Source organism: Calypte anna, chromosome 25, assembly GCF_003957555.1.
Source record: "Calypte anna isolate BGI_N300 chromosome 25, bCalAnn1_v1.p, whole genome shotgun sequence".
Lineage (NCBI taxonomy): Eukaryota > Metazoa > Chordata > Aves > Apodiformes > Trochilidae > Calypte > Calypte anna.
Window position 1 is genome coordinate 260,440 of NC_044270.1, and position 20,340 is coordinate 280,779.

A 20,340-nucleotide genomic window follows, 5' to 3' on the forward strand; every position below is an offset into this window, starting at 1 on the left:
GGGGGGGGGGTTAAGGCGGGGGGTATGTGGGGGGCTGCATGCGGGGGGGTTATGGGTCGAGGGGAGGTCGAGTGTAGGGGGAGATGCGGGCAGGGGTCTCCACTGCACCGGGATCTGAGGTCAGGAGGCTCCGAGGGGTGGAAGGATGAGGGCGGATGCCCCGCTCGCAGCAGCAGCACGAGCACCGACTCCCGGTTCAGGACAGACGGTTCCACCTCCGGCGTACAGACGGAACCACCCCCGGGGCGCGGCCGCTCTGTTGCCGGGGGCCGGGGGGGGCTGCGGGAGGGACCGGGGGAAGGCGGGGCTGTCCCGGCACGGGGGGCCGGGCAGGAAGTTCCTCCCCCGGGCCGGGCCCGCGGTGCCGGTGCCGGTGCCATGCGCGGCGAGAGCGGCGCCGGGGGCGGCCGCGGCGGGTCAGCTCGGGAACCGCCTGCCCGGGGCCGCCGGGCCCCGCTGGGGCTGCGGGGGGGCGATGGGGCCGCAGGTGATGGTGGCCACCGGGCTACTGTTCGCCACCGGGCTGCTGCTCGCCACCGACAGCGGGACCACCGGGAGCGGCGCAGGTGAGTGGGGACTGGGGGGTCCGTGTTCTCCCCCAGCCGTGGGCATCCGTGTCGCCTCCTCCGGGAACATCGTGCGGGACCGGCAGCGGTCGGGGGGGCTCGTGTGGAGGGTCGGGGGTCGGGCTCGGGGACCTTCTCTTCCCTGGATGCTCCGTGTCCCCCGGGATGCTCCGTGTCACCCCGGAGTCCCCGTCTGTCCGGCTGCGTGACGGGACCGGAGCTCCCAGGGGTGGTGGGGCCGTGAGGAGGGGGGGTTAGGGGAGACCCCCGCCCCTCCAGCACTTCCCGGGCCCCTGGAGAGCGGAGGGGTCCCCGGGAGAGCCTGAGGGGGGGGGAACGAGGTTGGGGCTGCGGGACTCTTGAGTCAGCCGGGCCGGACCTCCCAGCCCCTCCCAGTCCCCGGGCTGGTTGTACTGGGCGGCGGGGCCCGGGGCTGACGCAAGGCCTGGCCGGGGACCCCGGGCAGCCCAGCACGGGGGGGAGGATCGGGCGCCCCCGTCCCTTGCTGCTTTCCCGGGGGCTGCGGCTGGGGGATGCTCGGGGCTTTGCCCTGGGGCACCCCGGGAGCTGCTGGGGTGAGTGTGGGGGCCCCCAGCCCTGCTCCTCATCCTGGACCCCCGCCCTGGCCCTTGAGAGCTGCACGGTGACATGGGTGCTGGTGGGGTCCGGGCTGTGACAAAGCAGTGACAAGTGGCTCTGGGCCCCGTGCAGGTGACAGTTTGTGGCAGAGCCATGTGGGATTGGGACGCTCCTGGTACATCACCCCATGGGTCCTGCAGGACAACAGGACTCTCAGCCTGGCTGAGGCGACGCAGGTAACCCCCCACCTGCACCCCTGGGGGGGTCTCACACCATGCAGGGGCTCATGACAGTGGGGTGGGGGCTGCCTGACCCCTTCCCCGTTCAGGACACCAGGCACCCACGTCCCCTGGCTGCACTTCCCCAGGGATCTGAGCACAGAGAGCTTCTGGGTGCTCCAGGGGCAGTGGGGATGGGGCTCCTTTCCCTCCCCTCCTGATGCTGGAGGCCATGTCTGGGTGGGGGTACCCAGCCTGCACCCCACACTCCTCCTGGCCGGGGCGGAAGGGCCCAGCCCGCCCCATGTTGGGAGTCTCTCCGGCGTTTCCGCCGCGCTACACCAGGCAGGAAGCACAAGGGGTGGCGAACGAGGGGGGGGCCCAGCTCTGTCCGACCCCCCTGTCCCCAGTACAATGAGCCCAGGAGGGAGGGACGTTTCCTGCGGGGGCTGGGGCGGGCAGGGGATCCCTTCCGCACCCTCCCTCCAGGCACACGCCAGGGCCAGACAGGTCCCTTGCCACCCTGCCACCCCTCTGGGGGTCACAGCTGTGTGGAGGGTGTGTGGGGATGGGAGGGGGGCATTCAGGGTTGGGACCCCTGTGGTAGGGGTTCCTCCTGTAACTGGTGCCTGTGGCAGGGGGGGTTCCCCAGCCGGCTGTGGGTCCTGCTGGAGGTGGAGGGGACACAACTGGTGCTGGAGCTGGAGCAAAACTGGTGAGTTAGTGGCTGACTGGGATGAGCAGGGGGGGGTATCCATGAACGGTGCAAGCAGGGTGGGGGTCCCATGAGCCCTGTCTCTATCCATGGTACACAAAGGGGTTGGGGGGATGGGGGTCCTTCTCTCCATCCGTGGTGCACGTGGAGGGTGTGGTCTTTGTTCCCCTTCTCCATCATGGGGCAGGGGTCCCAGGGACCCTGGCTTCATCTGAGCTGCACCCACTGCAGGGTGGGGGGCAGCAGGGTTCCTGTTTTCATCAGGGAGGGATGAGTTGGGGGTCCCTGCTGCAGGGTGACAATGGGGGGTTAGCTGGGGGTCCCTGCTGGGGAGTGACAATGGGGGGTTAGCTGGGGGTCCCTGCTGCAGGGTGACAGTGAGGGGTTAGCTGGGGGTCCCTGCTGTGGGGTGACACGTGCCTCTGGCAGGGAGCTGGTGCAGGGCACCGGGACACTGCTCTATTACCTGCCCAATGGCACACGGGTGACACAGGAGGCCAGCCAGCAGGTAGGGTCCCGGCATGTTGTGTCCCCAAAAGCTGTTCCTGCACCCTGAGAGGTGGGTGGGGGGCAATACCAGGCTGGCTCTTGAGTCTCCCTCTCTGCTGCAGGAGCATTGCTGCTACCAGGGGACAGTGCAGAGCTTCCCTGGCTCCTGGGCCAGTCTCTGTGCCTGCGCTGGACTCAGGTGAGCCCCCAGCCCCAGTGGTCCCCCAGCCCAGCTCCCAGCATCTTGCTGATGCCTCTGCTCTCCTTCCCCAGCGGCCAACTCTGGCTGTCAGAGTCCAGGAGCTACAGGCTGGAGCCAGACACCAGCAGCCCCCTGGGGCACCACATCCTGCACCAGCTTGGGGGGGTCCGGATGGCACCGCGGGCCTGCAGGCAGGACCCCCTGGACCCACCCCGAGCAGCAGATGAGACAAAACCCCAGAGGCCACAGAGGGTAGGTCACCTGCAGGTTTTGCCTCTCTAGACATGGTCTCTTGCCAGGCCCTGACCCAAGAGGGTCCCCCCTGCCCTGCCCTGCCCTGACCCCTCCCCTCCCCAGGGCAAGCGGGCAGCGGAGGAGCAGCGGTTCGTGGAGCTGGTGATGGTTGTGGACCACGCTGCAGTGAGTATTGGGCGGGTGTCCCCAGTGCAGGGGCTGCCCTGCTCCCTCACTAACTCTCCCTGACACCCCTCCCTGCACCCCCAGTTCCAGAATTACCCCACCCTGGACCGTGTCCGCACCCGGACCCTCGAAATCGCCAACCAGGTGGATGTGGTGAGTCCCAGCAGACGTCTGTCCCGTCCCCATGCTTGGCTCAGCTGTGCTGGGGGTCTCTGACCACCCCCTCTGTCTGCCCCCCAGTTCTTCCAGCCACTGGGAGTGCGGGTGGCCCTGCTGGCAGTGGAGGTCTGGAGCGAGGGTGACAGGTTTGCCGTGGGTGGCAGCGCCAAAGCTGTCCTGGAGCGGTTCCTGCGCTGGCGCCAGCAGGACCTGCTGCCCCGCCTGCCCCACGACAATGCTCAGCTCCTCACGTGAGTGGGGGACAGAGGACAGGGGACAACGTGTGCTACTGGCAGCCACCCCCAACCTCCCCTGCTCTCTCCCCAGGGGCACTCACTTTGATGATGTCTCGGTGGGGATGTCAGCTCAAGCCTCCATGTGTTCCCCCGCACGCTCTGGGGGGGTCAGCATGGTTAGTACCCCTCGTGTTGCCCCCCGACTCCCCTGCCACCTGCCTGCCCTGAACCCTCCCTGTCCCTCAGGACCACTCGGTCAGCACCATTGTCATGGCCTCCACCGTGGCCCATCAGCTGGGGCACAACCTGGGCATGCGGCACGATGGCACCGGGCGCTTCTGCCACTGCAGTGACCTCCAGCAGGACCGTGGCTGCATCATGGCATCACCCACGGGGTGAGGGCAGCGAGCAGGACTTGGGGGGGGGGGGACTGGTACCCAGACCCCTCCCCACCTCACCAACCCCTCTTTGGCCCTGCAGGCTGACGCCCGGCTTGAGCTTCAGCAACTGCAGCCAGCAGGACCTGGAGCACAGCCTGCAGCAAGGCCGGGGCTGGTGCCTCTCCAACATCCCTGAGCCTCGGAGCCTGGAGGGGACTCCCAGCTGTGGGAATCGCTTCCTGGAGCGAGGCGAGGGCTGTGACTGCGGCCTCAGCCTGGTACGGGGGGCTGCGGGTGGGCTGGGATCACCCCTGCATCCTCTCCCCAGAGCCTGGGGTTGCCCTGTGCCCATGGCTCTGCCCATGGGATATCCCAGCCCTGCCGTGGGGCTGGCACGGGGGGGGATGCAGGTGCCACCCACTCACCGCAGCCCCCCTGCCCTCAGGAGTGCACCGATCCCTGCTGTAACAGCAGCACCTGCCAGCTGGTTCCTGGGGCTGCCTGTGCCACCGGCGCTGCCTGCTGCCAGGACTGCCAGGTACGTGGGGACGGGCAGCTGGCAGTGCCGGTGCTCCTGCTGCTTCCCGGGGAGTGTTGGTGAAGGGGTCCCTGCTCTCCTGACTCTGTCCCCACACACTCCCTGCAGCTGCGCCCTGCTGGACACCCCTGCCGGGAGCCCCTGGGTGAGTGTGACCTGCCCGAGTTCTGCGATGGGGTCTCACCCCACTGCCCACCCGACACCTTCCTGCAGGACGGGCAGCCCTGCGCTGGCGGGCGGGCGCTCTGCTACAGCGGGGCCTGTGCCACCTACGAGGGACAGTGCCAGCAGCTGCTGGGGCCAGGTATGGCGGGGATGGGCAGGGGGAGGTCGGGGGCTGAGTTGGGGGTGCTGAGGGTCGCTGTGCCCCCCCGCAGGCGCCGGTCCTGTCAACAGCTCCTGCATGGCTGCCCTGAATGCCAACGGGGACAAACGTGGGCACTGCGGGCAGCTCCCCAATGGCTCCTACGTTGCCTGTGCCCAGCAGTGAGTGTCTTGTCCCCCTCACCGTGTCCCCCATGTCATAACCCCCCTGCTCTGTGTCCCCCCACCTGGCTCCTGACCCCTGTGTCCCCGCAGGGATGCTGGCTGTGGGATGCTGCAGTGCCAGCGTGGCGCTGGGGACAGGCCAGAAAGGTCCTGCCAGGGGACCCTTCTGCCTGGGGACGAGGACGTGAGCGATGCCGCTATGGTGCTGCCTGGCACTGCCTGTGGCCCCGGGAAGGTGAGGAGAGGGCACTGGGAGAGGGGCCAGGGGTGAGCTGGTGCTGAGCCCCTGTCCCCTGGCAGGTCTGCTTCCAGCACCGCTGCCAGGACGTCTCCACACTGGGGGACCAGGAGTGCCAGAGCAAGTGCCATGGGCACGGGGTGAGTGCGGTGCTGGGGGAGTGGGTGCTGGGGACCCACCATGGGCTGAGCCGTGGTGTCACCTGCTCAGGTCTGCAACAACCACGGGCACTGCCACTGCCACCGGGGATGGGCCCCCCCGACCTGCCAGAGCCCTGGGGCAGGGGGCAGCCAGGACAGCGGCCCCGCTGCCACCGAGCGAGGTGAGGGCAGGGGGTAGGCGGCTGCTGCCATGCCAAGAATGGGGCTTTGTGTGACCGAGGCTGGCGTGGGTGGCAGCAGGGGGGCTGACACGCTGCTCTCCGCAGGGGGGAGCACCCTGCCCACCGCCCTGGCCCTGAGCACGCTGCTGGGGCTGGCGCTGGCCCTGGGGCTCTGCTGCACCCGCCGCGCCGGCCTGCACAAGCACCTCTGCCAGCTCGGCAAGGGGACATCCTGCCGGTACAGGTAATCAGGGTGGGGGGGCTCCTAGGGGGGGGTGTCACACCCCTCTGTGTGTGCTGCAGTGGGTACCAGAGCTGCCTGGCTGCCCACGGGCACGCACACGCGTGTGGCGGGCAAGCAGGGGGATGGAGGGGGCTGCATGTTCGTTTGCACGCGTGTCCCACGGTGGCTGACCGAGCGGCGTGCGTGCATGTGTGTGTGTCCCCAAGCAGGTGACAATCAGTGTGTGTGTGTGTGTGTGTTTGTGCATCCCGCCCAGGCACAGGGAGCAGCCCCACGCATGTCTCGTCACCCCACACCACCCATGGTTTCTTCCCCCATCACCGCGGGCCCTCTCCCCCCATCACCCTGGTTCCTGCCTCCGTGTCACCGTGGTTCCTCTCCCCGTGTCACCGTGGTTCCTGCTCCTCACTGCCTGCCCCCATAACACCCCCCAGCCCTGGGCTGAGCCCTCCCCCCCCACTCTTTTCCCCACAGCGCTGAGACCCGGGTGCGATTCCTGGGTCCAGAAGCTGCAGCCGGATGGAGCGGGTAACGTCACTGCTGGAGCCTGGGTGTGGGGCTGTCCCTGAGCCATCCTGCTTCGCAAGGCCTCCGGTGCTGTGCTCTTCCCCTGGCAGTACCCGCGGGGTGTGGGGCAGCCCCGGGGTGTGCGGTGTCGAATCCTCCGGTGCCAAGGGGTTCGTTTCACTTCTGGGCTTCTGCTGGTGTTGGTGTGGCTCGAGTCGCCGTGTGGGATTCCCCCGACCGAACCGGGGAGGAAGCAGGGCCTCATCCTGCCTCTCTCCCCCGCAGGATCTCACAGCCGGAGCCTCGGGTGGGCAGCCAGGACCCCCCTGCACGCCCACGACCCCCACAGTGGCGTCGGGCCACGGAGCTGCAGGTCATGGGGAGCAACAAGGTGAGAGCAGGGGGGGCTGGGGATGGGAGTGGTGATGGTGAGGGGGATGCTGTCGCCGTGGTGACAGGCTCCGGTTGCCGTGGTACCAGGGTTTAGTCTGGCATCCCTGGGTACCAGCTCCAAGCCTCCCTCTGGGGGTGCTGAGCATCCCTGCTGGGGCCGTGTGGTTCAGCTCGGTGACACGCCGGGACAGGAGCAGCCTGGCACAGCCCCGGCTCACACTTGGCACTCAGCTACACCACTCAGGGCCACAGCGCCCATCCGAGCTGCTCGGGGTGTGGGGGGGGGGTCTCAGCTTGGCGGTGGGAGGGGGGTCTCAGCATGCTGCACGGCTTGCCCTCTGCAGGGGCTGCATGGCGCCTGCCCCCTCTCCCTCTCTCCGCAGCCAGCCCGGCCCGATCCGCCTTCCCGGCCTCTCCCGCCGGACCCTCCACCCAAGGTAACGCCTGGGCTGGGGTGGGGGTCCCGGGCTGCACCTCCTCGGGCCGCCGGCCCCCCCCCTCGCATGCCTGACTGCGCACCAGCACCACCGGCTGGGGCCCCCCAAAACCTCTCCCCTTCACCCCCCTCAGCTGCCGGTCCCCGAGCTGTCCCGCTGTCCCCCAGCTCTCTCACTGTCCCCACTCTCTCTGCCTAGGCCCCCCCTTCGGACAGGCCGCCCCCCCCCACACGCCCGCTGCCCGCGGACCCCCCAGGCTCTCAGGTAATGGCAGCAGCACCGGCGTGTGGGGCAGGCAGGACAGGGGGGGTTCACCCATGCCGGAGTTTTGACACCCCCCCCCCCCTCTTTCCCCTGCAGCCCCCAGGTCTGGCCAAGCCCCCCCCACCACAGAGGCCGCTGCCCTTGGACCCCCCGGGACCTTCGCTCCCCCCTGGTCACCCTTATGTCACCGTGATCCCCTCCAGGTGAGTTCTGGGGGAGGGTGGGGGGGCTGCAAGGGGTCGTGGTGGAATGTTTAGGGGTAACGGGGGGCAAAGAGCAGGGTGCAGGCAAAGGGGGGGACACACAGAGCTGAGGGGCTGTGGGTGCCAGGTTGGGGCAGGGGGCACGATGCTAATGGGGGGGGGGGTGTTATAAATGACCAAGACTCGATACCCTGTTAATGGTTTTGTTTAATTAATAAAATTGAAATAAGCAAAACAGCGCTGGGTGCGTGTGAGTGGAGCAGAGACAGAATATTGAGGTTTGGTCATTTTTAACAGGGGGGGTGATGGCAGATTGGGGGTGTCACAGATGGCATATTGGGGGTGCAATGAGATGGGGGGGGTCAGGACCCAACAGGAGGAGGGTGCAGAGACTGAGGGGCTGCAGGATGCCGGGATAGGGGGTTCAGATACAGCCCCATCACTTTGCATCCAGACCCCATCACCACCCCCTTTTCCTCCCCCAGACCGGCCCCCCCGCCACCCATGGGTGCCCCCCCGGAGGCGTGAGCCGCGGGCTGGGACTGCCGCAGCGCTGGAGCCACGGGGACGGCCTCATCCTGGGCCTCGCCGCCCTCTTATCCCCCGCCGACGGCAATAAAGGGGCTGTGAGCTGCCTCCGCGCTGCCTCCGGTGACCCGGGACGGGAGGGGACCGGGGGGGGGGGGGGGAAGCGGGGTCTGCGGTGCTTCCGAACTACAACTCCCAGCAGCACCCGCGCCCACCGGAAGTTCCGCCCCTCCTCTGCCGGAAGCTGTTGGGGTGGTCAGCGCCCTCTGGCGGAGATCGCGGGCAGCGCCCCGAAGGGCACGTGGGCTCGGGCACGTGAGGGGCCACACGCGTGTGCAGGGTCACGTGTGGGTGTGGGGGGGACACACACGTGTGTGCGGGGTCACGCGTGTGCGTGTGAGTGTGCGGCCACACACGTGTGTGCGTGCAAGTCACCCCATGTACAGGGAGAGACGTGTGCGCGAGCTGCCCCGTGGGCAGGGACACACGTGTGTGCAAGGGACACACGCGTGTGCAGGGGACACACGCGTGTGCAGGGGACACACGTATGTGCAAGGACCGGCACCGCCCAACCCCTCGGTCCCGTCGCGCCTGCCCGGTGCCGGTGCTGCCCGGCCGGGCAGCAGCCCGGTTCGGTGCCGACCACGGGGCGGGAGTACTGGGCGGGTACCGGGGATGCCGGATTGGGGCGGGGCTGCCGGTACCGGGGAGGTTCCGGGCGGGGCGGGATTCCCGGTCCATGCCCGGGGTGGCTGGTGCCGGTCCAAGACCTGGTCGGTGTGGGATGCTGGTCCCGGTGCCGATGGATGGCGGAGGTACCGGTCGGTGTAGGGCTGCCGGTCCCGGTGACGATCCCGCCCCCCCAGGCGTTAATGGCACTCGGGGAACTTGCCGGTGCCGGTGTCGGAGCCGGTCCCGCCCCCTAAGCGTTAATGGCACTCGGGGAAGTTACCGGTGCCGGTTTCGGTCCCGGTGCCGGTCCTGCCCCGCAAGGGTTAATGGCACTCGGGGAAGTTGCCGGGCGCGGCGCGGCGCGGATTGGCCCGAAGTTGGCGGGGGCCGGGCCGTGCCGAGCCCCGCCGAGCCACCCGGCCGCCCCCGCCGCCGCCCCGGCCCGGTCCCGCCGCCCCGGCGGAGCGATGCGGCCCGCGCCGCTGCTCGGGCTCCTGCTCTGGGCGCCGCTGCTCTGGGCTCCGCAGCCGGTGCGCGGCCTCCGCCACGGCGTCCACTGGAACGGCAGCAACCCCAGGTACCGCCGCCCGCCCCGCCGCCTTTGTGCGTCCCGGGCCCGCCGAGCCCCGGGCCCCGCCGCCGGGAGGGTCTGGGCGGGGCGGAGCCGGCGGGCACCGAGCCACCGGGCAGCCCTGGTGCCACCGGGCGCTCCCGGGGCATACCGAGCCGGTGAGTACCCCCGGTGGTGCGAACCCCGCGCAGTACCGAGCCACCAGGTGGTACCGAGTCACCGGGCATCCCCCGGTGGTACCGAGACAACACCGGCCGTCTGCGGCAGCACCGAGCCGGTGAGGACCCCGGTGGTGCTGAGCCCCGAGCAGTATCAAGCCACCGGGCACTCCCGGTGGTACCGAGCTGCAGGGTAGTGGTGAGTACCCCTGGGGTGTACCGAGCTACCGGGCACACCCCCCCCGCCCCTCCGCCGTTACCGGGCCGGTGAGTACCCCTAGTGATGCTGAGCCGCATAGTGGTACCAAGACGGTGAGCTCCTCCGGGTGGTACCAAAGCCACCAGGAACCCCCAGGGGCACCGAGCCCCGGGTGACCGTGCCACCGGGCATCCCCAGGCGATACCAAGGTAACGATTCCCCCCGTGGTGCTGAGCCCCGGGCATCCCGGGAGGCACCGAGCCCCGGGCACTACGGAGCCATCAGGCATCCCCTGTGGCACCGAGTCACCAGGCACTGCCGGTGACACCGAGCCCCGGGGCGTGTGAGGCAGGTGAGTACCCCCAGGTGACACTGAGCTCCGGGTGGCACCGAGCCGGTGGGCAGCCCAGTGGCACTCTGTCCCCGGTGGCACCGTGCCGCAGGTGGCACCGAGCTGGTGGGCAGCCTGGTGGGTGTGTGTCCCTGGTGGCACCGAGCTGGTGTGTAGCCCGCTGGCACTGGGGGTCCCTGGTGGCATCAACCCAGTGGTGGTGCCAAATCCCTGGTGGCACCAACCTGCCCCCTGCCCTGCCACACTTGCTGGACTTGGGGCTGGGGGGGCAACGCCGGGCTGCCTGCAGCCCGTGGGCACCAAACCTGGGGTCACCCTGGGGGGCATCAAGCTCGTGGGTGGCACTGCCAGGCCCTCGGGTCCCCATGGTGATGTCCCCGCTGGTGGTGGCTGTGGGGCACAGCCCCTGCCCGGCCCGAGGTGCTGCCCCCGGGCTCTGTCCCCACCGCTGGGCCGGTGGCCGGCCCCATCCCCCCACCGGCCTCCTCCATTTTAGGCATTTTCCAGCTCGGGGCTGGAACCCACCGCCCGGGAATGCGTCGGGAATGGGGGTTTGATCCCACCGCAGGGTCCCGCAGCCCCCGGCCCTGCCCGGCCTCGTCCCGGCCAACGTCGTTCGTCTCTGAGCCCTGGGGTCCCCGCTCCCCTCCACCGGGACCCCCAGCCCAGATGGGGAGCGCCGGGTTCCGCGATGGAGGCACCGGGAACCGGGCCTGGGGTGGGCAGGGCTGGTGACTGCACCGGGGCAGAGGCGGGGGCTGGAGATGGACGGGGTCCCCCCTCACCCCCCTCCCCGCTGGGCCGGGGTCCCTGTGCCAGCTTGGCAACCCCTTCCCCTCCGCGGCGCTGCCAGGGGGGGCTCTGCCCGGGCGGGATGCGGTCGGGAGGGGTCTGAGGGACTCTGGCTCACCGGGTGTGCAGGGGCAAGTGTGTGCACACACATGATTGTGCACACCTGTGTGTATGCTGCATGTGCACAATGAGAGTGCGTGCACATACATGTGTGTGCACACGAATGTGTATGCACAGAGTGTGTGTGCGTGCACAGAGGGTGTGTGCACGTTTATGCGTGCATGCAGAGGGCGTGTGCACACGTATGTGTGTGTTTGTGTGTGCACACAGAGGGTGTGTGCACATTTGTGTGCGTGTGCACGTGTTTGTGTCTCTGCCTGCAGAGGTGGCTGCTCCCCCCTGGCCTGGCTGGGCCCCCTCCCCTGCCTGCCCGGCTGGCAGAGCCCCCTGACCCCTGGCCCAGCAGCCGTGCAGACCCCTGCCGGGGTGTCAGTGCTGATCAGCTCTGGGGGCGGTGAGGCGGGTGCCGGAGCCGGGGGGCTTTGTGCTCCCCCTGCCCGCAGCTCTCCGGCACATTCAGCTCCAGTGGCCTGCGGCTAATCTGAGCTGATGCCTGGTTGTGTGGCACAGCCGGGTGTCCGGCGGCCGTTTTGGCCAACGCCGGGCCACCCGCTCTGCCTGGGCGGGAGGGACGGTGGGACCCCCGTCATCCACTCCCCGGCTTGCCCTGCCCGGCAGGTTCCTGCAGGACGATTACTCCATCGAGGTGGCCATCAATGACTACCTGGACATCTACTGCCCACACTACGAGGGGGCTGTGCCCGCCGGGCGGGCAGAGACCTTCACGCTCTTCATGGTGGACCGGGAGGGGTACCGAGGCTGCTACGAGACCCCCGGTGCCTTCAAGCGCTGGGAGTGCAACCGGCCCTGGGCACCCTTTGGGCCCGTCCGATTCTCCGAGAAGATCCAGCGCTTCACTCCCTTCTCGCTGGGCTTCGAGTTCCAGCCCGGGGAGACCTACTACTACATCTGTGAGTGGCTGGGGGGGCAGCGGGAGGGGTGGGAGTAACGGGGGTCTGGGTGCAACTGGGATTGGGGGGGGACAGAGGGGGATTGGTGTGCAACATCAGTTTGGGTACAACAGGGATTGTGGGGGGCAGAAGGGATCGGGGTGCACCAGGTGTCTGGGTGCAGGGGGGGTTTGGGGGAGCAGTGGGAGGGGTGGGGGCACTGAGGGTCTGGTGCAGCTGGGATTGGGGAGGCAGAGGGGTTTGGGGATGCACCAGGGGTCTGGGTGCAGTTGGGATTGGGGTGCAGCGGGGATTGGGGTGAACAGGGAGATCAGGATGCCCCTGGAGGTCAGGATGTAATCAGAGTTGGGGTGCGTGGGAGAGTCAGGGTGCTGCGGGGTGGGGGTTTGAGGTTTTTGGTGCCCAGTGGGTGTTGTTGGGGTGTCCCAGAGAGGGGGTGCCCCGGGGGCTCTGAATGCCTCAGAGTAGAGGCTGGGGGGGGGTAGGAGTGCCTGGGGTCAGGGTCTGGGGGTGCCCTGGGGAGTGCACGAGGGCATCTGGATGCCTTCGGGGTGCCGAGGTGGGGGATGCCTGGTGGTCGGGGTGGGTGTGTCCGGGTGGGGGTGCGGGGGGTGCCGCCACCCCTCCCGCCAGCAGGGGGCATCCCAGGCCCGGCCCTGGCCCCGCCGTCTCGGGGTCCGGTAGCGATCCCGAGGGTCCGGTCGCGATCCCGGGGGCGCCGCTGATGTGTCCCCTCTGCCCAGCTGTTCCCACCCCCGAGAGCACCGGGCGCTGCCTGAAGCTGCGGGTCTCTGTCTGCTGCAGAGGCACCAGTGAGTCCGGCTGCGGGGGGTGACTGCACCCCAAAAGTCTGGGGCTCTCCCTCCCCTGCTGGGTCCCTGCTAGGGGAGTACTGGTTTGCACTGGGGCCTTGGGGGGACACCGTGTCCCCCAGGGAGCAAATCCCTGACACCGTTGGTGTTTCTTTCAGCTCCAGAGCCGGTGACAGAGGTTCCCAACTCGCAGCCCCATGGGCGTGGGGGGCCAGAGGGTGAGTGTGGGATGGGCAGGGGGGGCCAGGATCTGGCAGGGGGGGCCAGAATCTGGCAAGGGGTTGGGGCACAGCTCGCCCTGATTCCCTCCTTCTGCCCTGGCAGATGCGGTGCCTGCCCGAGGCATCACAGCCCCTCTGCAGCCCTGTGCCCCGTGCCTGGTGCTTGTGCTCCTCACCCTGCTCTGGATCTGACCCTCGGCACCGCCCGGGGTGGGGGGAACAGGCTCCGCTGCCTCCCCACCTGCTCCCACACTTCCTCCACTGCCACCCCCTCCCATGGGGCAGCCCCAGGTCAGAACTCACCCACCGGACCTCCACATAGCCAAGCTGGGGCCAAGAGCTTGGGGCTGGAAGGTGAGGGGGCTCTGGGGCGGTGGGTGCACCCGGGGGGGGCTGTTTTCCCCCTTGTATCCCCTAAGTGGGTTCTCTCCTTCCCAGGGACCTGGCTCCCCACCGGCGTCACTGCACACCGGCCCCGGGGCTGGGCTCCCCGTAGCTCAGCGGGCACCCTCTCTGTCCCGGGGCCGTCACCTCATCTCGTGCCTTCCTCCATGATGGACTCCCTGCCCCAGGGGACCCCGGGGGACACCCAGGCCCTGGAGCAGGGCCCCTCCGCTGCCTTGTCCTCCGGCGAGGACACACCGATCTGTCTTCTGGGAAGACGCTCTCCCCCATGTGCCCTCACCTTCTCCGTGTGCCGTCACCGGCCCTGCCGTTTGGTTTTAATCCCTGGTAGTGACTGAGCCGAGCAATACAGTGTTTGCAAGATCACTGTGCAGCCCCTACCCCTCTATCCCCTCGCGCTGCCCCTGGGCCCTTCCTGCCTGCACCCACCCACCCTGAGTCCCTGTCCCCACAGGGGTGATGCTGGGGTGTGGGGTGGTGTTTGTGGGGGGGGTGGGGGGTGTCCCTGCACTTCTCCCCAGAAGCTGTAAGGCCACCAGGGGTTTAATTGCAGTGATTTGATATTGAGACATTGGCTCATGTCACAGGGAGAGCTTTAATTACAGCCAAACTGCCTTCAATTAGCGCCTGGCAGTGAGACCCAGAGCCGGCCACAGGCGCCAAGGGGCGAGGGGGTGCTGGGGTTGGGGGGTCCCTCACCCAGAGTCCCCAGACAGGCACCCAGGTCCCTCTGCTGCCCTTGGTCTGCCCGTCGGGCTGTGCTCCTCTGTCCGTCTATCTGTCTGCTGCACATGGACACGATGTGAAGCGGGGTGGGGTGTGCACATTTGGGGTGTCCCCATCTCCCCCTCCACACCCAGGTGGCTGCAGGGGACAATCTTGTGACACAGCTGGGTGACAGCTCCCCAGTCACTCGAGGCTCTGGCAGCACCTCCTGTCCCCCTGCCTCGTGGGTGCAGCCCCCCGGCTCCTCTGCCCTCCTCGAGGGTCCCAGCTGGGGCTCAGCTCCCCCTGGGGCCCCCCGGTGGCCGGGCCCCCCCAGCCCCCTCCCCGCGCAGGCGTTGCCGCAGTGGTGCTGGGCACGTCAGACAGGTTTTATGGCTTCTCGGAGAAACTGCTTGGCAGGAGGCAGAGCAAAAGCATCGACCGCGCCACTCCCCTCCCCCCCGAGCCGCTGCCTGCCCTTCCCCCACCGCAGCCCACACCCCATCCTCGCAGGAGCACCCCAACCCCGTGGTGGGCAATGCCCCCTGGCCCCACTGCGGGACCCACCATGGTGCCCAGGATGTGGGGGGCACCCACTAGGGGACCCCTCCCTACCCGTGTGGTGATACCGGGGAGACCGTGCTTTGTGGGAGCCCCCCAGGTGGCGGTGACACCGTCTGGGAGGGGGCACCGTACCCAAAGGACCCTCCTGGGGATGTTGGGAGCAACCATGCCCCGAGGAACCCCCATGTGGGGGAGGCTGGGTGAGGGCCTCCCCCAAAGGACTCCCCAGGTGGGGTTGTCAGGGGTGATGGTGCCAAGTGTGGGAATTCCACGGGGCTGCGTCCTGCGGGATCCCCCGTGCGGAGACCTTTGGAGAGCTGCACCCCTCTCACCCCCCCAACCCCTCACCCCCACCCCCCAGGTGAGGCCATGGGGTCCCCGTCAGGGGGCTGGGGGGTGGGTGCCGTCTCCGGGAGCAGCGGGGCCCTGTCCTTGAGCCGGGGGTTGCTTGGTATGCGGGAGCGGCTGCCGCCTTCCAATCCCATCGCCTCCCAATGAGCAATGCCATCAATAACAGCTAATTGATGGCGCGGCCGCTCCAAATCAGATTCCCCATCCCCTGAATCGAATTGATGGCTCCGTGCCCCGCAGCCAGCCGCGGCAGAAATTCAATCTATTAAAGGAATCGGCTCCATTAGCCCGTCCCTTCTGTCTCGCAATCTCCCCCCTACCCAGCTGCCAAGCAACCCTCTCCTTCAGCTCCCCGCTGCCAGCCCGGACCCCCGAGTCTTCTTTGGGATGATGGGTGTGGGGGGTGCTCGGGTGGCCTTCAGCTGGGGAGGGGTTGGCTGGGGAGGGGTGGGAGTTAAAAGCTTGGGAATTGGGAAGGCAAAAAATGTATCGCCGGGAAGAGAAAATGGTGGGAAATGGTAAGAGGGGGATGATGAGGGGGATAAAGAGGCAATGGGCTGTGGCAGCATGGCAGGAGGTGATGGAACCATAGCCAGACTCTGCCTAAACTCTGTGCCCAGCTCGTGGCCAGGATGGGGACCACGGGTGCATCACAGCACCAGGATGAGCTTGGGTGGGAGCTCGTGATGCTCCCAGCACCGTGGAAAGAAGTTCCTGGCACTGGGTGCTCCAGAGGCTGTGCTGCCTGCAGTCCCTCCACCCCAGGACACCCCTCACCATGGGGTCAGGCACTGTGGCAATCCCAGGACACACAGGATGGGATCTGGGGCCCAGTGTACGCCCCCCCAAGAGGACTGGAATTGGGGAGCACACCCCCTCCCCCCCCCCCCCCCCAGCACGGTGGGGCCCATTCCTATCCATCTCCCATGGGCGCAGGGCTGCGGCTGCAGCCCCCACCCGAGAGCTGCCAAGAGCATCTTGGAGATGGGAAATGGCTCCGTGTCACCATGGAAACGGGGCCACCGGCTCACCATGCCGAGGGGACATGCCGAGCTGAGGGGACACGTGTGCTGAGCCTCGAGGAGCAGAGCCCCGGGCGAGCTGGGCACAGGGGTGATGCAGCGGGCACTGCCCGTGGGCTCCCAGCACCCTGGGGCCAAACCATGGAGCTCAGCACCCACCCCAGGTCCTGCTCCCCCATCACCTGGCAGCCACCGAGCAATGTGCACCTACCAAAACACCCAGGGGATGGGCTGGAGAGGGACCTAAAGCCTGGCACTAGTACCAGGCACCACCACGGTGTGCGTGTGCCAGGGCTGGCACATCCCAGGCAACAGCCAATCCCCCCGGAGCAGGGGGTGGCAGCGGGATGCGGGCACTGCGGGGTTGGGGACCTGGGGCTGTGGGCACAGGCAGTGTGGCTTCAGGCTGTGCTGGGGTGTCTGTCAGTCCTGCCTGCATCCCTCTGTCCCCATGGTTGCTGGGATGTTGGCAGCATTTTGGCAGGGTTGCCCCTACCCTGCTGGATAATAATCCTGCTGTGCCAGAGCTGGGATGGGCTCTTTGCCTCCCTGGCATGATTTAGTTGCCTGGCTCTGCTGGTGCTGCCTGTACCTGTTGCTCAGTGAGGGCCTATGGTGCCATCCCAGGGTCCCCAAATCCTCTGGAACAAGGCTGGTGGCCCAAGAGAGCCCCAGGCAGCATCCTGGGATCTGCCTCACGGCACATAGGCAGGGTGCAGGCAGGGCTCCTGCCTGGGTCCTCTTGGCCCTGGTTGGATTTAGATGGATCTGGGTCTGTCCCAGGGCTCCAGGGCTGGCACCAGCATGAGGAGAGCAGAGCCACAGCTGAGAGGCTGATCAGGAAGGGAATGGGTGGGTGCAAACCCCCCCAGCATTACCCCGGGGCTGCCCTGGCATGGGTGCTGCTAGGGGTCAGCAGTGGGTGCCAGGGGTGGGATGGATGGGATGTGTCTGGCTGGGAGGATGCTGGGGGGGATGGAGGAGCACCCAGCACCCAGGTGAGTTCCCGGGGGCTGCAGGACAAGGGGGGCCAGCACGGGGGGGTCCCTCCTCTGTGGGCAACCTCCTGGGTCCCTGCTAGCCCCAGCCTGGGGACAGGGACAGGGGCCCCCCAACCCATCCCAGACAGAATGACCAGGCACCCACTGCCAGGCTGTGGGGACAATGCACCAGCCCATGGTCCTCTGCCACCCTCTGGGCTGGGTGCCAGTGGCAGGGGGACACCCCATTACCACCAGCACCCCTGGGTGGTGTCACAACCACCACTTGCTCTGTCCCCCCCTTCAGGCACCCATACCCCAGCCCTGTGGCTGGCAGCAGTGTTGGAGAGGCTGCAGCTTGTGTAAGGACCCCCCCTGTTTTCAGGGGGTCCCCACTGGGTTGCTGTGGCTCCCCCCATGCCCCTGCCCCCCCTCTCCAGCCTTTCAGGAGCGATGCATTATTAAAACTGCCCCACACCATCACTCGTGGCCGGCGTGACGGCAGGCACAGCAGCAAAACCTGATGAATATTTCAGGCCCTGATATCTCCCATGCCTGCGTGCTCCATCCTGAGCCCCCCTGCTGTCCACCCCCAAGCCCCCCCATTTCCCCTCCCCCGTTTATTACCTGCTTGTCTTCCCTTCTGCCCAATGCCAAGAGCGTTGCCACCAGGCGAATGTCCCCAGGAGGGCTCCCATGTCCCCTGACACCCCTGTGCCCAACCCCTCTTTGGCTCCCAGGGCATGTAGTTCCCCTGTCACTGTCACCTGAAGGGTCAAGGCAGGAGCACGGGGACAACCTGGGATTGTTGGACCTGTCACCATCACCCCCAGCCTGCCACCCTCCCGTGTCACCCCCTTCTGCTTCTGCCAGGGGACCAGGTCCCAGCAGCAGTAGATGCTGATTGTGATGGGACCCAAGCGTGGTGGCAGCAGGGTGTTGAAGCCCCCTGCCACCCCCCCATCAGATTCATGTCACTGAGGCACCAGTAATGGGGGGCGGAGAGATCTGCCACTGGGCCTTGAAGGGGGCTGGAGGGGCTCTGGGGCTGCTGCCACCCAGCACCATGGGTGCCAGGTCCTACCTGCCAGCATGGGCCAGGTCCCCAAAGATGCTCCAGGTCCCTCTGGATCCTCCTCTGCCAACTTCACTGCCTCCAGGGAGCCCAAACACCCCAGAGCACCCCAGTGAGGATAAGTCCCAGGCACAAGTCCCTAAGGGTGCCGGGGGGTGTGATGTCCCTGTGCTCACAGGGTGCTCAGGTGCTCCTGTGGTGCTGGGGGCTCAGCTCAGGGCAATGATGGTTCCCAGTGGCCCAGACACACGTGTCACTAGCCTTGTGCTCGCTTTTCCACTGCTGCTGCTGCACGACTCATTCTGACAGGTGCTGGGGGGGCAGTGGGCTGTAACCCCCCCCCCCAGGATGGTGCTGGTCACCATGCAGGGGTCACTGGTGTGACACAGCCGGGATGAGCAGAGCAGGGAAGAGCCCAGTGGAGAGCTGAGCGCTGGAGCTGGTGGCTGCAGACCCAGCTCCGTGTCCTTGTCCCTTCCCTGGGGAGCTGTGGCCACTGCACCGCAGCAGGGCCGGGTGCCAGCCCCCCCGTGCTCGCTCTGCCCATGCCCACCGCTCCCTCCTGGCACGGTTCTTGCCCTCCGGCACATCCTCACCACTGCCATGGGGGAGCTGGGGCCAGTGAGGCCAGGATGGCTGTGGCAGATGATCTTGGAGTGATCTTGAGGCCGGGAGGGAGCTGTGCCACGCGGGAGAGAGCGGAGGAGCCGGCTGAGTCACCCGGTGCAGCTGCTGACTCAGGCCTCCCAGCCAGGTAGCCCCCACCATCAGCACATGAGCCACAGCCTGTAGCCTGTAGCCAAGGGGCCAGCTAGGACTCCCGGCCCGGCACCTGCAGTGCCACAGGATGGTCCGAGGTGAGGGTGACGTTTGCCCAGTGACTCACAGCGTGGTGACCTCCATCACCCATCAGTGGCACAGCCAGGAGGAGCTGGCTGCCATCACCTCTGGGTGCTGGCACCCCCAGGGTTTGGCACGGGGAAGCGCATTGGAGCCACGCATCCGGCACGCTGGCACCCAGGGCAGGGACCCTGTGTCTTCCTCCAGGCAGCGGGCACAGCCCCAGGGCCGGGAGCCATCCCGGGAGCCACGCACGGCTTCATCCGGCAGCTCCACGGGGAAGCTGATTCCCTCCGACAGCCGCACTCGGTGCCACCACCGCCGGCAGCCGTGGCCGTGGCTGTGACCGGGCTGCTGGCGGCCAGCGCCGTGTGTGCAATTAACCCTCCTCTGGGATCAAGCTCCGCATCAATTAACTCAAGCCTCTGAGGTGCTAATTAACGGATCACCCCCATGTCGATTGGTGGAGTGGTGCTCACCTCCAGCCCCCTCCTCTCCAAGCATGAGGCTGTTCTGGGCTTGCTGGGGAGGCGGTCCGGTGGCCAGTGCCACCACCGACACCACCCCGGATCTACCATCAGCCCCAGGAGATCCCATGGGATCCTTCCAGGGCTGCCAGATCCTCCCTCTCCCCGGGCGTGGGGGGGTCAGCACCCTGCACCCTCACCAGCGCGGCGCTCGCCAAGACGCTGACGCGGCGCGACCATCCGTGAGGCCTTCATTCAAATTTAAAGACCAACGTGGGGATGAAAGAAGGAAAAGGGCAACGTGGAGCCAGGAGGCCACGAGCCCACGGGCAAGCAGCAAGTGGCAAACATGCCCCAGATGTGCTGGCCGAAGAGCCAAAAATTGCACAGCAAAAAGCTGCGAGGAAAAGCAGGCAGAGCCGGTGACCACTCGGCTCCTTGCAGACATGCCAGCACCGCTGGCTACCTGCTGCCTGATCTGCTTGCCATAGCCCCATGGCCCTGGCCACCTGCTCCGTGTGTCATTAGCATGTTCTTGCCGTGTCTGGTTGGAGCTGTGCCAGCACCCGGCTCCTCCCGGCAGGTCGGGAGCCCTGAGCTCAGCGCGTTCGGGGCCCTGTAGGTGTGGCTGGTGAATATTTCATGCCCGCGTTCGCTGAGCCCTTTCTTGGTTACACTCTTGCCTCCTCCCTGCACTCTCGCCATGTTTATTTATTTAATGAATTATTTATCGGCTCCCCCTCTCGCTCGGCTGGGCGCTGCCCCCCCCCCTTCCCCTCCCTGCTTCTCCCCCCCCTCCCCAAGCCCAAGCCCAAGCCCAAGCCCGCCGCGATGATTTATTGAATGCTGGCTCTGCTCTGCGGTTGCGACATGCTGTCACAGGAAGCCATGGTTAAATATTAACCAGAGCGGGCAGAGCAGGTCCCCTGCCCTGCCAGGACCCCTGAGCCCGTTCTCTCCAGCCACAGTGGCCACCGTGACTGGTGGTCATGGTTG

General features: G+C 67.4%; 2 protein-coding genes across 8 annotated transcripts; both read left to right on the forward strand.

Moving 5' to 3' along the window:
* The first annotated feature begins 414 nt into the window (after positions 1–414).
* ADAM15 (ADAM metallopeptidase domain 15) lies at positions 415–8,183 on the forward strand. 7 transcript variants are annotated; one of them, XM_030465239.1, is made up of 25 exons: positions 415–566; positions 1,278–1,381; positions 2,002–2,078; positions 2,508–2,586; positions 2,690–2,766; positions 2,841–3,021; positions 3,127–3,189; positions 3,274–3,342; positions 3,430–3,599; positions 3,676–3,760; positions 3,831–3,979; positions 4,065–4,242; positions 4,410–4,502; positions 4,611–4,806; positions 4,880–4,988; positions 5,082–5,226; positions 5,292–5,369; positions 5,440–5,551; positions 5,657–5,795; positions 6,270–6,323; positions 6,588–6,693; positions 7,014–7,132; positions 7,331–7,396; positions 7,493–7,599; positions 8,085–8,162. In XM_030465239.1, exons 1-24 carry the CDS (start codon positions 476–478, stop codon positions 7,587–7,589), a joined length of 2,637 nt encoding a protein of 878 aa, XP_030321099.1. In that variant the 5' UTR covers positions 415–475; the 3' UTR covers positions 7,590–7,599; positions 8,085–8,162. The 7 variants fall into 7 exon arrangements, with proteins under 7 accessions (XP_030321099.1, XP_030321102.1, XP_030321103.1 ...); XM_030465240.1 differs by having other exon boundaries at positions 416–566; positions 7,079–7,132; positions 8,085–8,183; XM_030465242.1 differs by lacking the exon at positions 7,014–7,132 and having other exon boundaries at positions 8,085–8,183.
* A 1,057-nt stretch (positions 8,184–9,240) lies between these two features.
* EFNA4 (ephrin A4) lies at positions 9,241–13,757 on the forward strand. The gene is made up of 6 exons (XM_030465099.1): positions 9,241–9,376; positions 11,610–11,902; positions 12,646–12,714; positions 12,873–12,932; positions 13,039–13,289; positions 13,374–13,757. The coding sequence occupies exons 1-5, from the start codon at positions 9,267–9,269 to the stop codon at positions 13,125–13,127; spliced, it is 621 nt and encodes a 206-aa protein (XP_030320959.1). The 5' UTR covers positions 9,241–9,266; the 3' UTR covers positions 13,128–13,289; positions 13,374–13,757.
* Positions 13,758–20,340: the final 6,583 nt, after the last annotated feature.